This window comes from Fomitopsis serialis (assembly GCF_022376445.1).
Source record: "Fomitopsis serialis strain Sig1Antser10 chromosome Unknown B0H18scaffold_205, whole genome shotgun sequence".
NCBI lineage: Eukaryota > Fungi > Basidiomycota > Agaricomycetes > Polyporales > Fomitopsidaceae > Fomitopsis > Fomitopsis serialis.
Genome location: NW_025955165.1, coordinates 50,946 through 67,070, shown reverse-complemented (window position 1 = coordinate 67,070; position 16,125 = coordinate 50,946). Strand labels below are relative to the sequence as shown.

The 16,125-nt window shown below is 54.1% G+C and overlaps 7 protein-coding genes across 7 annotated transcripts; 3 read left to right on the top strand and 4 right to left on the bottom strand.

Annotated features, from left to right (window-relative positions):
• Positions 1-19: 19 nt before the first annotated feature.
• Positions 20-812, bottom strand: B0H18DRAFT_860401 (uncharacterized protein; the record flags this gene model as incomplete). The annotated part of the gene is made up of 4 exons (XM_048039709.1): positions 20-61; positions 108-270; positions 326-504; positions 552-812. Coding segments are annotated over 4 exons (645 nt in total), but the record flags the coding sequence as incomplete, so codon positions are not given.
• Positions 813-2,210: 1,398 nt separating this feature from the next.
• B0H18DRAFT_1126582 (uncharacterized protein) lies at positions 2,211-2,882 on the bottom strand (the record flags this gene model as incomplete). The annotated part of the gene is made up of 3 exons (XM_048035183.1): positions 2,211-2,639; positions 2,701-2,786; positions 2,846-2,882. The coding sequence occupies 3 exons, from the start codon at positions 2,880-2,882 to the stop codon at positions 2,211-2,213; spliced, it is 552 nt and encodes a 183-aa protein (XP_047885805.1).
• Positions 2,883-6,248: 3,366 nt separating this feature from the next.
• On the top strand, positions 6,249-7,310 carry B0H18DRAFT_888831 (uncharacterized protein; the record flags this gene model as incomplete). Its single annotated transcript, XM_048041245.1, has 1 exon — positions 6,249-7,310. A coding segment is annotated over one exon (1,062 nt), but the record flags the coding sequence as incomplete, so codon positions are not given.
• A 639-nt stretch (positions 7,311-7,949) lies between these two features.
• B0H18DRAFT_888860 (uncharacterized protein) lies at positions 7,950-8,399 on the top strand (the record flags this gene model as incomplete). The annotated part of the gene is made up of 1 exon (XM_048041247.1): positions 7,950-8,399. One exon carries the CDS (start codon positions 7,950-7,952, stop codon positions 8,397-8,399), a length of 450 nt encoding a protein of 149 aa, XP_047885803.1.
• Positions 8,400-8,938: 539 nt separating this feature from the next.
• B0H18DRAFT_1050762 (serine carboxypeptidase S28-domain-containing protein) lies at positions 8,939-11,364 on the top strand. Its single transcript, XM_048030945.1, has 12 exons — positions 8,939-9,504; positions 9,555-9,599; positions 9,652-9,946; positions 10,005-10,061; positions 10,113-10,294; positions 10,354-10,539; positions 10,596-10,617; positions 10,674-10,763; positions 10,829-10,916; positions 11,003-11,075; positions 11,129-11,250; positions 11,285-11,364. The coding sequence occupies exons 1-12, from the start codon at positions 9,237-9,239 to the stop codon at positions 11,345-11,347; spliced, it is 1,491 nt and encodes a 496-aa protein (XP_047885802.1). The 5' UTR covers positions 8,939-9,236; the 3' UTR covers positions 11,348-11,364.
• Positions 11,365-11,721: 357 nt separating this feature from the next.
• On the bottom strand, positions 11,722-12,220 carry B0H18DRAFT_1126580 (uncharacterized protein; the record flags this gene model as incomplete). Its single annotated transcript, XM_048035182.1, has 5 exons — positions 11,722-11,741; positions 11,792-11,830; positions 11,883-11,924; positions 11,984-12,037; positions 12,094-12,220. The coding sequence occupies 5 exons, from the start codon at positions 12,218-12,220 to the stop codon at positions 11,722-11,724; spliced, it is 282 nt and encodes a 93-aa protein (XP_047885801.1).
• A 774-nt stretch (positions 12,221-12,994) lies between these two features.
• On the bottom strand, positions 12,995-14,732 carry B0H18DRAFT_1126579 (uncharacterized protein; the record flags this gene model as incomplete). The annotated part of the gene is made up of 5 exons (XM_048035181.1): positions 12,995-13,010; positions 13,074-13,236; positions 13,285-13,381; positions 13,426-14,430; positions 14,484-14,732. 5 exons carry the CDS (start codon positions 14,730-14,732, stop codon positions 12,995-12,997), a joined length of 1,530 nt encoding a protein of 509 aa, XP_047885800.1.
• Between the last annotated feature and the right edge of the window lie 1,393 nt (positions 14,733-16,125).

The following is a 16,125-nucleotide window of genomic DNA, read 5'->3' as shown; positions in this document are numbered from 1 at the left end:
TCATGTCGTGTCTATCCGCGTTGGCCGCGTTGACCGCGCGATGCGCATGGCATGTGGATTTCTGTATAATCTCAGAACAGTCCCACGAAGATGGAGTACGTTCTCACTTCTCGACGATCAGCTGCTGTAGCGACGTGCTGTTTGTAAGGCTTGTCCGTTACCATGAATCCGTGGCCGTCCGCCAACGCAATGTCTTCCAAAGGCAGTTTCATCTTCAGATGTTCCGCGCTGAAGTTGCCATCCATCACGAAGGTTTGGGTGTACTTCCATCTATATCGCGTGGTTACCGCCATAAGTCTCCTAATGATACCAACTGCCAACTCACTGCTCTTGATCCTGCTCCCAGCCTGGCAGGAGGTTGACGCCTGGACGAGGGCAAGCGACACAGGCCAACGCGAGGGATCCCGGTCCTATGTCACTGCGACCATGCCCAAATCCATACCACTTTCGGTATTTTAAATTTCGCCATTGACGACTAACGCGAAGCAGCTCCCTATATCGATCCTAGGGCCGTTGTAAGCCAACTGCACGAAATACACTATGCTGCTTACCGGGACATCATCTGGAAACGATGGGCTTGTCAAACGTCGCAATCGCTCGAAGTAGCTCTGAGCTGCGTTTCCGGAGATCTTGTTAGCTAGAAGGAAGTCGTCCAGTGCTCGGAAGGTGAACGCGGTCGCAGGCTGTTTGACTGTAGCAGGGTATAGACCCATTGCCAGGAGCTGAAGATGGTCGCTGTCACCCGATGGGCAGCTGCACCACACAACGCAGACCATATGAACACCAGTGATGTCCACAACGGTAATGGATCGAGCTCTAGCGTGTGTTTGTTGTGGTTGGCCGCAGTCGGTGACATTTGTCTCCTCGTTTTCGCGGGTACGCGGGTTGCACGGGCAACACTTACCTCCGTGCCCAAGCGGCACACGAAGCCCAACTGACTCGAGACAGCTCCTCAAGTAGTAGCCTCCATCAAATGAAACGCCTTGTAAGGTGTCGGACACAATTCGCAACGGCATCTCTGACCTTTATCGTCTTGAAGTCCAGCCGGCGTGCCGCCGTCTTGGCTTGTACCGATATGACCTCCGTCTTGACTCGGACCGGCGGGACCACCGCGTTGGCTCCCACCGCGTTGGCTCCCACCGCGTTGGCTTCTACCGCCTTGACTCCCGTCTTGGCTTTGGCTGGGATGAGGCTGTGGCAGACCGCCGTCATCGTCCGTTTGCATTATGTCACTCTCATCAGCCGAGGCTTGATGCCTGTGAGTTGCGTTTCCTCCTCTCTATTGATGCTTGTCAGACCATCCTCACACCTTTGGGGACATCGTCTTACAGTTGGCGAGGCAATCCATTCTTCGATTCGGTGAAGAAAGTCATTTGCGTGACGTTCCAAGCAGCAACCCGTGCATAGGGACGGCCTGCCGTTGCAGTCTGTGCATCTCCATTGGGCAGACACCGTCTTGCAGTCCCTGCATTGTCTCTCATCCGTAGGAGCCTCAGCATTGATTAGATATTTCAAGAATATTGAGCGATGTGGCAGCCAGTCGTTCAAGAAATCCGCTTGTGACTGTGGGCACCCGTCAGTCTCTGCAGTCACCCCCTCTTTGATGCAGCTCACCTTCCCCGAACGGCCCTTGCCCTTCACGTGCTCTGGTCCGAGCTGAATGTTCACTCCTAGGTCAACGTCCTGGGTCATGTCTGCAGGACGCTCTCGGGGTGCTCTGCTAGGCCTTCCTGTTGTTAAAACGTTTGGTGCTCCCGAGCTGTGTCGTTTAATCTCTTTCATCGAATATGTTGTTCCGCGCTTGGTCACCTTCTTGACCGCCATTGCAACGCGAACAACGACCTTTGGATCTAAGGTGTTCCTCAGGGGAATCTTTATGGCCCGTTTGCCTGTCGGTGTTCTCATGGTGCCTACTGAGAATGGAGGTCGTCGGTCAAGCCCAGCTGATTCGATTCTGTACGGCATGGGAGAGGGCTTATCGGATGTACACGTGCAGGTGGGCATGGGCGTAGGCTAGTTTTCCAGGACCGGATGGTTCGCCTAACTTCCCTTTCCGTTGATAGCTCCACAGTTGCAATCGGCCATCAGTCCTCTCAGCCAGACATGTATTCAACGTTGTCGTGGGCGAACTTTTAGCTTGCGCGTGGGGCGCTTCAAAGCGGTGAGCGTGCATAGGAATGCGACGATAGTGAGGACTATCCAAGACGGTGCTACTGGTCTCTGCTGGGCGGCTGCAGATTCTCCCGAAGCTCATTAACAAGCGCGCTCAAAAGGACTACCCTCTCGTTCGCCTCCGACAGGGCGGCGCGCAGCTCGGTGTTGGCACCGCGTAGGACGTCGATCTCCAGTATTGCTCGCCCTGCCTCATCACGAGCCCTTTCCCACTGATCCTCCAGGAAGTCAATACGGTCGAATGCTTGCTCAAGCTCTTCACGCCGGTTGTCCATTTCGTCGTCGTGCACCTCCTGCAGAACTCGCAGCTGCTCCTGAAACCATCCAAACGGGGAGGCGTCGCTACTCGATTCGTCGTCCTTGTCCCGGGCTGTCTGGGTTTCGCTTGATGTGGGTAACAGCGAGGGATCGTTTGCCGCTGCTACGTCTTCAGAGCTCGAAGGTGATAATGGAGGGGATTGGGCGGCCTGGGCAGAGAGAGCAGCAGTCACTCCTCCTGGCAATCTGAGTCAAAGCGGTAGGACTTACGCCAATGTACGCCGCTCTGAGCAGGCCGTCAGGGGATTCCGACCGTTCCTCTCGCATCGGATGAAGCTCGCTGCTTTCCGACCGTCCTTGCAGCCAATGCGTGTAAGCTCGTTGTTCAATTAGCGGATAATCGTAAGTAGCGAACCTGTCTCAGCCTGCGAGGGTAGTGGTGTATTCGACATCGCTGGCGGAGGGGCGAGGTCGACTTGCAATGTCAGTCAAGGCAGCCCTACATCTTTTTGTTATGGCTTGTATTGATCGCACGCTTGAGATGGCCGGCTACAACTGCCCAGAGCCAGATGATCTTGTATCACTTGACAGGAGGCTGTCTGTTGTGATCGGAATGCGATCACCATATCAGGATGATGAGTGTATCGTGACTTCGGAGCCACGTGACAGTAGGCTTAAGTTCGGAGTTGAGCTCATGCCAGATTGGGGAAGAGCGAGTACTGAGCGGGAAAAAAGATGTCAAACCTAACATGAGTCCTCATGTAAACCTATAATGCCAGTGTTTGATCTGACACTGTACTGGGCCGTTTCAAGACGGTTATCGGCTGTGTCAAGACGGCGGGGTCAACGCGGGCTTATCAAGACGGTTGGCCCAGGTCATTTGACTCAAGACGGTTCAATCAAGACGGTTCGGTCAAGACGGTTCGTTCAAGACGGTTCGGTCAAGACGGTTATTGGATGGGCTTATGAGGGATCCAGTCTACGGCCTACGTTTGAGAAGTTCAAAATCTTAGTCAACGGTACACATCCCATCACCTATATTTGCTGCCTCCGCCAGCGGAGTCGTTTTGCTGTGTGTATCCTGGGTTCCATTCTTCAGCAGTAGTAGATGTCGAGGTACGCGGCGGCATTACTGGCAGCGGCGTTTCACGGCAGTTACACACAATTATTGCATCGATTCAATCTATGGTCCAGATTCTTGGCACAGCCATTGGTGCGCCAACAGACTGTCGTAGCTCAGCCGACTGGGTCGGTTGGGTCCAACCTTAGTGGTCGGCTGCAAACCATGTTCTAGCCTGTGGTCGGTTGCTTGTTTGCCATGGATGAGACAACGGTCGGCTTGCATCACAATGTGGTCGGCTGAGGACTTACTCCAGCCGACGGTCGGACAGTGGTTCGCCATGGATGAGACAAGACGGTCGGCTGGACCAAGACGGGCATCGGCCGCATACCATCTCTGGCCGACGGTCGGCGGATGGATTGGTATGGATGAGACGGAATGGTCGGCTGGACTAAGACAGGCATTGGCCGGACACACTCACTGGCCGACGGTCGGTGGATGGATTAGTATGGATGAGACGGAATGGTCGGCTGGGCTAAGACGGGAATCGGCTGCATACCATCTCTGGCCGACGGTCGGTGGATGGATTAGTATGGATGAGACGGAATGGTCGGCTGGACTAAGACAGGCATCGGCCAGACACACTCACTGGCCGACGGTCGGTGGATGGATTAGTATGGATGAGACGGAATGGTCGGCTGGACTAAGACAGGCATCGGCCAGACACAATCACTGGCCGACGGTCGGTGGATGGATTAGTATGGATGAGACGGAATGGTCGGCTGGGCTAAGACGGGAATCGGCTGCATACCATCTCTGGCCGACGGTCGGTGGATGGATTAGTATGGATGAGACGGAATGGTCGGCTGGACTAAGACAGGCATCGGCCGGACACACTCACTGGCCGACGGTCGGTGGATGGATTGGTATGGGTGAGACTAAACGGTCGAGTGCTCTAAGACGGGCATCTGCTGGACTCATTTCACCAGCCGACGGTCGGTGGGCGTATTGGTATGGGTGAGACGGAATGGTCGGGTGAACTAAGACGGTGGTCGGCCGCAAACCATCTCCAGCCCACAGTCGGGTAGTGCATCGTCATGGGGGAGACACAATCGTCGGCTGGACAAGAATGTTTGGCAGTCACTAATTTGATTCATTTCTACTAACGTATGGTCCATTTTTGTATCGAGCTGCGTTGGGTAGTGAACCAATCCGTCTTGAGAGCCAATAGTCCCACGCGCCGCCTTGCCCGCCTTGCCCGCCTTGCCCTCGGCCGACCCGATTGCCTTCCGTGAGACAGTCGCGGTCGGCCGGCGTCGGCCCATCCCATCCTGTTCCACGAGACTGCGCGTCGGCTGTACCATGACCTTCCATGAGACAGCTGAATGGGCTCGACTGGACGGAAAGGGCAACACGCACTGTTTTAGACGCGGTGACGGAGAAACTGAATGACGCACAACAGCAATCCCTAATAGACACGATCTCAGAAGACGAAGTTGAAGAGGCCCTAGAGAAAGCTGGCACTGGCCGAGCTGCAGGTCTCGACGGGATACCGTACGAGTTCTGGAAGGCCCTACATCAAGAGCATACACGTAGACGAAGATTGGACGAAAACGCACCATCCTTTGATGCTCTCCGCATGCTCAGGCAAGCATACGCCGAATTCGAGACACACGGGCCACGCCCAGGCTCAAAGTTCGCGGAGGGATGGATGTGCCCCCTCCACAAGAAAGGAGACAAGAGAGAAATCGCCAATTATAGACCCATAACACTCCTCAACTCCGATTACAAACTATACACCCGAATACTCGCCACCCGCCTCGGCAGAATCGCACAGTCAATTATACATATCGACCAAGCCGGATTTGTACCTGGTAGACACATTGAAGACCAAACTCAGCTCTGCAAATCCACTGTGGAATACGCCGAGGCAATGGAAGAAGACGGGGTCATCATAGCCCTCGATCAGGAGAAGGCATATGACAAGATAGATCACACATACCTCTGGATGATCCTGGAAGTGTGCCGTTTCCCACCCGAGTTCATCAAAAGGATCAAGAACCTATACAAAGGCGCCACGACGGTCGTGATCCTGAACGGGGAAGTCAGTGGTTTCTTCGTGGTAATACGCGGAGTCAGACAGGGCGACCCCCTCTCATGCTTACTATTTGACATCGCCATCGAGCCCCTAGCCTGCATGCTCCGAAAATCAAGCCTTCGAGGTATCTCCATTCCGGGTCTCGCAGATCGTCTGGTGGCTTCTCTGTTCGCCGACGACACATCAACTTTCCTATCCAAGCACGATAAGTGGTCCCAACTCTGGGACGTGCTCCACACATGGTGCGCTGCCTCCAAAGCAAAGTTCAACCATCACAAAACGGAAGTCATCCCTATCGGGAGCGAGGAGTACAGGGAGTCGGTCTGGACCACCCGCCAAATCAACCCTGCAGAAAGCGATGAGCGTATACCCGCTAACATTCACATAGCCAAAGACGGTGAAGCTGTGCGAATCCTAGGCGCATGGATCGGGAACAAGGTCAACGACATCGCCGTATGGACGCCAGTCCTCAACAAGATTAGGCTCTTCCTGGAACGATGGGGCAAATGCCACCCGTCCCTCCAAGGGAAAAGACACATTGTACAGATGGGACCTGGGGGCATGTCCCAATACTTGACGAAAGTCCAAGGCATGCCCCCCTCCGTCGAAACAGAACTCACCAAAATGATTCGCAACTTCATATGGGGAGACTCCAAACCCATGATAAGCCTCGATATCCTACACAAACCACGCATAGAAGGAGGGATCGGCCTTCTCGATATCGCCACAAGGAATGAGGCGATCGAACTCACGTGGATCACAAAATACCTTGACCTGTCGGAGACCAGGCCAAAGTGGGCATATGTCTTGGACGCTATACTGAGCCACCACACTACAAAGGACGCAGGAGCAATTAGGCCAGAGGCCCAGATTAACAGCTTCCTCCAGAGCTGGAAGCCGGCAACATCTGGAAGATCAGGCCTGTCAACGCAGATCAAGTCGGTGCTCAAAACCGCAAAGAAACACGACGTAAGCTTCGCAGCGATCAGGCTGCACAGTGACCTCAAGAAACAACTTCCGGTCTGGTACCACCTCGGCGCAACATCGGCTCTGAGGAGACTGAATAACACAGGGTTAAGCGACTGCCTACGACTAACACACGGGGTAGTACGACTCACAGACGTAATAAGACTACTCGACCACCGAAGGGCACCAAATGACCCCGAGGGGGAACCATGCATGTGCGATGACTGCATGAACGCCAGGATGAATGGATGCAGGGACCCCGATGCCTGCCGGGCCGCGGGACGAAAGCTACTCGACCAAATCCGTCCCAAGTGGCACCCGGACTTCACTGCCCCCTCGGACGGACTGTCCCTGACCCGTCGCCGTAAAGACCAGAACACAGCTGCCCTCCTGGCCGACGATGACGTGGTCTTCGACCCAACAGTCACCTCGAGAGGCCAGGTCTCTGAAGCATTCCGTGCCTTCGTACACCCACAGGTTCACGATGCCCCACCCGCGATCCGCGCCAGACCAGGTCGCCAGATCGTCGAAGAATCAACGACGGTTGTGATCCTCAACACGAAGGAAATCGCATCCAAGTCGCAAAAAGCACGGAAGGTGAATGTAGGCTTCGCCTATTTCGGAGAAAGAGACCGACGAAACGCGCTAGTCGAACAAACAATCATAGAACGATCCCCCGGTGATGCCCTTGGAGGCATAATGGCGGCGCTGTACGCGGCAGAGACCGTGCCCTGGGACGCCCCGATACACCTGGTCGTGTCATCTGGCTTCCTCCGAACAGCCCTACTCGAGAAACTAGGCGTCTGGGAAGATAAGGGATGGATCGACGTCCCGAACGCCACGCACTTACAGGCTCTCGTAAACTGCCTCCGCCGACGATGCGCGGTAACCGCTATACGGGTGGCCGCCCAAGGCAACGAGGATGACAGGAAAAAACTTCGGGAAGCAACGACAGCTGCGAAATACACGAACCAACATGGGCCCAAAAAGAGGGTGATTCCAGCGGTCGCGACGAACTTCCACCTCTCCGGCGTCCGTCTGTCACGACTGACGCAATCGCTGGCGTACAAAGGCATATCTCAGCGAAAAACGCCGCCCCGGAGGTCACGCACTACCAAGATCGTCAACGGAATCATACAGCACTACAAGGAAACGCACCGCCGCACCGTCAACCAAGCTGATGTCTGGAAGTCACAAACACGCCCCGACATCCGGAGGCCGATCACGGACTTCCTGTGGAAAACAACTCACGGCGCCCTGAGGTGTGGCGAGTACTGGATAAACATACCAGGTTATGAAGACCGCGCCCACTGTTCGTGGTGCGGTCAACTTGAATCCATAGAGCACATCCTGTTTGAGTGTGCCGCGACGGGACGAGAGGAAGTGTGGTCCCTAATGAGGACCGTGTGGACCCGGAAAGGGCTGAGATGGCAGCAGCCAAACATACACGAAATCCTGGGCATTGGCTTGCGCGCGTGGACCGAGCCAACGAGTGGGAAGGAAGACATAGGTGTGACGCGCCTGTGGCGCATCCTAGGATCGGAATCTGCCTACATGGTCTGGAAGCTTAGATGCGAAAGGACGATAGGACACAGCGACCAAGACGGCTGGGAACACTCAGCCAGAACCGTCCGAAACAAATGGGTGCACTCTATAAACGCAAGACTAATACTCGACAGAGCGATGACACACAAGCGCTTCGGTCGAAGCGCCCTCAGTCAGGACGTCGCACTAAAAACATGGCGGGGCACCCTCGAGAACGAGGAAGACCTAACAGATGACTGGATTAAAACACGGGTTTTAGTGGGTATTGCACCGGGAATTCCCCAGTGGGATCCCGGATGAATGAGTCCCACACTGGCCCTAACAAGCCGTGCGTAAACCGCATTTTGCCCTGGATTGCATAGCGGGGGAACCCGCTTGCCGGCTGGTTGACCGGGCCGACCCCATTGGTTGGTGCCAGAAACCGTCACAGCCCTCCAAAAAAAAAAAAAAAAAAAAAAAAAAACTTCGCGGCCAGAGGCCTGTACGCACTCTGATGCGACCCAATGGGCGGACATCACTCACCGTGCTTTATGCACGGCCAGTCTCGGGTACGTGGTTAACAAATGCTGATGCTCTTCCGCTGAGTACGCCGGAATGGTAGCAGATAGTAGCCTATGTCGGTCAATCTGGATCATCCAACGCGCACTTCATACTGCGTGGTGTGGTCCCGCCCGCTTACTGCTGTACTACTGATCGTATTTGACCACTGAATGTATGGCAGATCACAGCAGATACTTATAACGCAGGACAATTGTTACTCACAGCCATGCAGGCGCTTAACATTGTTTTTTCTGCCTTGGTCACGCTTGGGAATCCCCGGTACAGCCATTTGCGTTTCCGTACGAAAAATGCGTACTAACTGACGTCTCATGTTGTCAGCCAGCGTCGCCGCCCTCGACCGTCGCTCTGCCAGCCAGCCGCGCCCAGGTGTCTTCGACTGTTCTCAACATCTTCCTGTGCCCTTGATGAGGCTTCCGGACTACGTTGCACGGTCTCACGTAACTCCTCACCGCCCTCTCGCAGTGCGTTCTCCGAAGATTGATGGCAGCCGATTGAATTGTCTGGTTAGCCTTCGCATACATATCAGTGAGCTCATCCGTTCTCTTCCATAGTCACTCTTTCTCCTAGCCTTGGTTCATGACACGATTCATGCGAACGAGCGCTATCCTACTTTTGGCATTGTTGGCGGTGGGTACAGGTGCCCTGTCCCCGAGACATAGACCTCTCGGAAGAAGCTTCGTCAAGAAAAACCAGATACGGCGGGACGCAGCGATTGTGGATCGCAATGGGACCGAATTGCCGCCTCTCAACACATACTACTTTGATCAGTTGATCGACCACACTAATCCCAGCATCGGGACGTTCAAACAGCGATATTGGCACACATGGGAGTTCTATGAAGCTGGTAAGCAGATATCGAAACGTAGTACATCGTCGCTGAGAAAAGAGGCATAGGCGGGCCAATCATTCTGACCACGCCCAGAGAAGGGAACGCAGAGGGTGTGTGTCCTCTACCAATTGAAGGGTCTGTGTTGAATGTATTCCGCCATAGGCTCTGAAGACTCCCTCGTAAACTCCACGATAAACGGGATGATCGCCCAGGAACTGAATGGATCGACGATCGTTCTGGAGCACCGTTATTATGGCTATTCAAACCCATATGATAACCTTTCAGTCGAGAGCCTGCAGTATCACACGATCCAGCAAGCGATTGACGATTTCGAGTACATCGCATACAACGTGAAGCTGCCGATGCCTGGTGGCGACCATGTAACACCGGACGAGGCGCCATGGATTCTCATTGGGGGCAGCTATGCCGGCGCGTTAACCAGCTTCACTAAAGTCAAGTAGGTTACCTTGCGCTCTTCCTATGGTATCTGATGCTAATCGCTCTAATCCCTGTAGCAAACCTGACGTGTTCTACGCTGCATGGTCCTTGTCAGGTGTCGTGGAGAGTATCGCGTACGTCAAACGACTGCATTCTCTTCTCGGTCCTATTGATGAGGATATCAGTGACTATTGGGGCTACTTCAATATCATTCGAAAGCATATGCCACAGAATTGCTCCGCTGATGTACAGGCGGTAATCGGGCACGTCGATTCCGTGTTCACATCTGGGAATAATACTGCCATCAACGAGATCAAGGAACTTTTCAGCATGCATCTTACACACCTCGATGACTTCGCGAGTGCCTGTGCGTATTGCTTCTCTGATGGTTTCGTGATTGCACTGGTGACACGCCTGACGACACAGTGCAACACCCACTCTTCGCATGGCAAGGCCTCCAACCCTCGTCTAACCTGTCGGACCCTCTATTCTTCCATTTTTGTGACGCGTTGGAAGTCAAGGATAATCAGACCGCACCGTCCGAGGGATGGGGTCTTCAGAACGCATTGAATTCATGGGCCGGATTCTGGAAAGAGGTGTGCTATCAACGCTGTGAGTTCATTTGTTCACCCTTGATGAAACATTGTTGAGCAGTGGAGGTCTCGCAGATTGCGATGATCAAGACGCTGAGTCAGTTCAAATTAGATGGTTCATAGTCAGGAACACATTAGCTGACGATCCCGCAGCAGAACGTGTTTTGGGAGATACAATGCAAGCGCAACTTATTACACGGACCTTACTGTCAACAACGCCGATCGTTCATGGTACTGGATCCTGTACGTGGTTGTACAGCCATGGATACTATACATCGACAAGGTCGTGCACTGACATGCCTCGACAGTTGCAACCAAATGGGCTTCTATCAAGACGGAGCGCCTGATGGCGAGCCGACTCTTGTTTCTTGTCTGATCCAGCCAACTTACTGGGAGGTTAGTCACGTAACAACTGTCTTGAAGGATCTAACCAAGAAGCATGCTAATGTTCCCGGAGGCGTTCAACTCCACCAACGCCGAAGGTGAACGAGACGAATGCGGCGTATCATGGATGGTTCATCAAGGCTGATCGCCTGTTCTTCTCGAACGGAGAGAGTGAGTAGAAGCCTGAATAAACATGTCCTATCGCTTATGCAAACACCATTCAGAGGACCCATGGCGCGTTGCGACTGTCTCCGCTGACGGGACAGCCTGTCAAAGCACTGCCATGCAGCCTATCGTCATGGGTGATGGCTACCATTGCTCAGATATGGATGCCGCGAATGGGGAAGTCGATTCGACAATCGCTGCTGTTCAGATCTCAGACTCAGGGCATAGCTGCGATGAAGAGCTGGCTGGAGACATGGGAGCCCCCAACCCGTCGATAAGTACTACGAGACGTACTGGTGATCACTTGGTGATCACCATTTTGGACTTGACATTTGCGATGGTGATGGACCGTTCATTCCCGTCACCGGGACATCTTCTTATTTAAGCTCTCCCTTTGACTATCACTATAGAGCATCAACATAAAAAGTGCTAGCAAACACCCGCCGCCGTGCACCGCACTGGATGCGGTTCACAGTTCACAACATGGAGTTCACACGAAGATTTTGAATTGCCAATGCTAGCAGAACCATTCACCACTACGTATAGCCTACAAGATATGCTCCTTGTCAACGACTCATCGAGTCTACGGCTGCCCATCATCGGACCATGCTCCCCCGATATAGCTTGGATTCTTGTGAACATAGGTCTTCGTTTAAAGGCTTTCGTCGAGTTCTGATGTTTATCGTCAGTGCAAAGAGCTGGATAGTCAAGCAGATACACACCGTTATAGGCCACGATTCCGCCATCGCGCTTTACCACGTCTGTGGCATAGACCGTCAGCCTATAGTATCGAGACCTAGTGCGCGACCATACCATCGGTGACGGTGTAAAGGTCGCTGCCACGCTTATCGAGGTCTACTAGTAGAACGGGTCAGCAAAAGCACGTGTGTTCTGCATGCTCCCGGAATTCTCACTTTTCGTAACCTGAGATGGAGAGTCTACATCATTGCCGGTGCGTTCCACGATGTCTAAGGAAGACTCGTTCAGCGAGACCCGGATCAGCAGAGGCGAGAGGCAACCATACCGTCCGTCACAACGTACACCTTACTGGCGCGTCCAGAGAGCTGACCGTCGATCTCGCCGAGTGGGACCGCACAAGCAGCGTGGAACAGAGCAGCAGCGCTGAGGAAGATGGCAGACGTGACCTTCATCTCGGCGAGCAGAGGTGAGTGGGGTCAGCAGCCCTGCGTGCGACGCAATATATAGCCCTCCATCCAGCGCCATTCTGCGTTGTTCGTCTAGATGATTCGCGGAGACAGTGTCCATCAAATGCGGATGAGTGCTCGGAAGTCATATCGGTCCCACAAGGCCTGTTGAGATGGTGGAACCGTGGTCCGCATAGGCACATCCATCAGAGACAACGGCATGCACGGCGACGTGGTTTTCGGAAGTTTTCTGCAGTCCCTAAGAGTGACCACTGAATCAGCTAGAAACTCGTCGCAATTAGTGGTGAACTAGCAGTGCACGGCTCTGCCTGTAGCAGTACCAAAGCATACCGCTTCAATTAGCGAGTTAGCGAGCCACGAGATTAAGGGAAAAACGCGATTGTGGTGTTGACAGATACATCTACCTAGCCGTCACCGGGCGCTGTCAGCGATCCACGAATCTGACCCATGGGCGACGTACATACGCAGTCATGTTCCAGGGGTGGCCGGAAGCACTCAGTGCGTTTGAAAAACAGTTCACGGGTCTGTCCAGCGGTAAATCATGACAGTCTCGGTCCCACACGATATCATACACGTCGTCATGGACATTGTCATACGCACCATCCAACACGACAGACGACGTACCAGTCTCACTGCGGTTCGAGAGTACGCAAGATAAAGCTGGCTCCGCCGCGACCACGACATGCCTTCGGAAAACCACAATCTATACGCCCGTCTTGCTATTGAAACACAAATATTCCGATGCGACATCGCATGCTTCTACTCAGAGTGAGGGCTAGTGCGAGAGGAGGCACTCAACTCGGAGAGCGACTGGTGACAAGCAGGCCGGCTCACGCACCTTTCTACGTACACGGTGTGACTCGCCACGTACGAGGCGCAGGCCGGCAGGAGCAATTCTGTGGGCTTCCACTCCGGCGAATTCTCTTGTGGGTAGCCGCCTATGAACTTCTCCAGGCGTCGGAATATGATTGCGAGCGACATCGCAACCTCGTTCGGATCCCCTACAGGCACACATCTGCCAAGGGTAAGGCATCTGAGAGCAGACATACGCATCGGCCCGGCGCCGGAGAGCGCCTCGATGATGCGCGCAGCGTCGGCCTGCGAGGTATCGATCCCGATATGGAGTGTGTGCAGCCGGGGGCAATGCTTGCGAAGTGAATGAGCCCGGCGAGAGTGCCGGCGGATGCGACTCGGATGGTCTCTGGTGGACGCTCCTTGTCCTTGCTAGGGAGCAGCTTCAAAGACTCCAAGTACGGCCAGGAGAGCGCCATGTCTCTCAGGTCGTCATCCGTGAGCCGAATCTCATTGAAGGTCTCCACCGAGAGGACCTGCAGTTCATGGAAGGCGTACAGATTTCGGAAATCACTTGCAGTGGCTTCCACTGGTCCAGGGTCTTGATCGAACAGGTCACACCAACAAATGCTGATGTGACAGAGAGACGTATGCGAGCAGTTGTCGCGTATGATTCGGAAGAGGTGTCCCAGGGAGCCGAATTCTCCTGCACGAATTGTGAGGCCCTCTAGCACAGGGAAGGAGAATGCTGCCAGCACTTTGGAGCAGTCCGTTACCTGGGAGCATCGGATGAAGAATAGCTGCAGCGCACGGAACGGCCGGAACTCTGTAGCGACAGGAAATGTCCACGGCGATGCGGGTTCGTCCAGTATTGAGATGTGTAGATCAGTAAGATGAGGCAAAGATTGAAGTTCCATGAAGGCGGCGGCAGGGAGAGGTACGGCGGAAATGAAGGACAGGATATGCAAAGCCTTCAAGCTATCGAAAATACCAGCTCGGATCTCAACAGGGCCGGGCGAGGACCATGATTCCTCCTGTTGAGTTGCGATATTCAGTATTCGAACACTCTGACAGTGTGCGGAGAGGTGATCTAGGAGAGCCGCAGCATTGACGTCAAAGACTTCCCACTCGATCACGAGGTCGAGCAAGGCGGGGCTGAGGAACAGGCGGCGATACGGTACGACGTCGGTATCAGTGATGCTGCTCAAGTATAAATAACGAAGGTTCGGGAATAAAGCCTTCGAAGGGTTGTATTGATCCAAAGTGACTAGCGCCTCGCTTGATAATTTCGGTCTGCCAACCTCGTAGTACAATCTTCGGAAGCCGATACAGAGCTCGCGGATGCGGAGGGCATAGACATCGAATCGGACCCAGTCTTCAGGGCGTAGGGGTCGTTGGAATATCTGAAGATATACACATGAACGTGGTGTTGGCTAAGTGACGTAGCGAGACATACTATGGTTGAACTACCATCGTCATCGTGAGTTGGCTGCATCTCCCACAGATCCGCGGGCATGCACTTCACGATATTTTCAAGGCCTGGTTGATGTTGCCATAGTTTGTCGAGGGCAGGAGAACAGAAGTCACGGCAAGTCCTAGCAAGGGCAGCGAGACTCTTGCTCGACCACGTCTCTTCTGCCACCTGAGCCAGTACCTCTGGGATAGCCAGGAGGCGGCGTACCGCGGGCACAGGAAATGCCTGCATGGATGTCAACTATGGAGCGGCAGAGGCCTGTTAGTGGCATGATATCGTGAAGGCTAGACACAGCTCACCGAGTGTTGGCAGGAAGACTGAGGGGCGTCGACTAGGCCCGCCGCTGATAGAGAAGAAGGTGGGGATGAGTGAAAGACAATGGTCAACGCAGCTCTCGGGGTGGCACAGGCCTTGTCCTTAACGAGCAAACAATAGCGAAGGCACCTCGGTACTGCTATGATCATCCAATCCATCAGTAGGGTCACGCCCCATCCATCGATGTCGAAGACGTTGGAAGAACCTGCCACCCGCGCGAGTCACAAGGGACCTCACCATTCCGTTACGAGTAAGTACTTACCGTGTCTTTATCCCTGCCGAGCTTGCTACAGTCACGAATCATCGCACCCTCCGGCTTCCCCTTCTGTGACGCGTTACACGATATGTCGTTGTCAATGAACTTCCTTGGACGTCGCAGTGTTCGAGTTGCACTGTTGACAGACTGGTACGCGCAATGTCCACGGTAACGATAGCGCGCCACACGAGTGGACTACAGCTAGCCAGTGGGATTACATTTTGCTTCACGCGACAGATGGGTAACGCACGTACCCGAACTCTGGAACCCGTTTCGTCAGCGCATGCGTTTTATCCGAGCCCGTTGGACATGGTGCGGGTCGGACGGATGCTTGCCTAGCTCCCGCAGCTTTTCCTCAAGCCAGCCACGTATGACTTGAGGGAATTCATGCAGCATTCAGAACATGCCATTAACTGCTCCGAGGGGCCTATGTCCATCGATACAACAGGTCGTGAGATGTCGAATGGGGCGGCGTCGGAGCAAGGGTAAGTGGTCGTTCAGCGCTACAGTCCAAGGTCTCCCGAGTCAGAGGCTAAGAAGGTCGACGAGTCTACAGCAGCGGTAGACTGCTTTGCTACCCCCAGATACATGCTAACTGCGCACGGCCTCGCAGAGACTGAGAGGAGGAGCGGCGGAGGCGAACGTACGGCAAACGTCCTTAGCGCAAGTACCGGGCCGTACGTGTGACCGTGACGGACTGGTACATGTCAAGGCCGAAGCATGCCCGATACTGGCGGTGCCACCTGGTATGCCAATATACTTACCCTCACTGGGAAGCTGAGACCTCAAACAGACGCCATAAGAGCGGATACGCGTACTCAGCCAGCGAGCCCGGACAGTTTTCCGGGGAGAAACACGACTATTCAGCGCGAGCAGAGTGGTTTGCCACTGGAGTAGGGTCCGCCAACGGGATACTGACAAGAAGCAGTGACAATTGGCCGCACTCGGAGGACTGAGGTAATTGGTACACCGTCTGAGTCGCGGATTCTCTGCGGTTTCCACTTGAAGACCGATCACCGGGTTGACAAACTTCGATATTCAAGTAATGTCAAT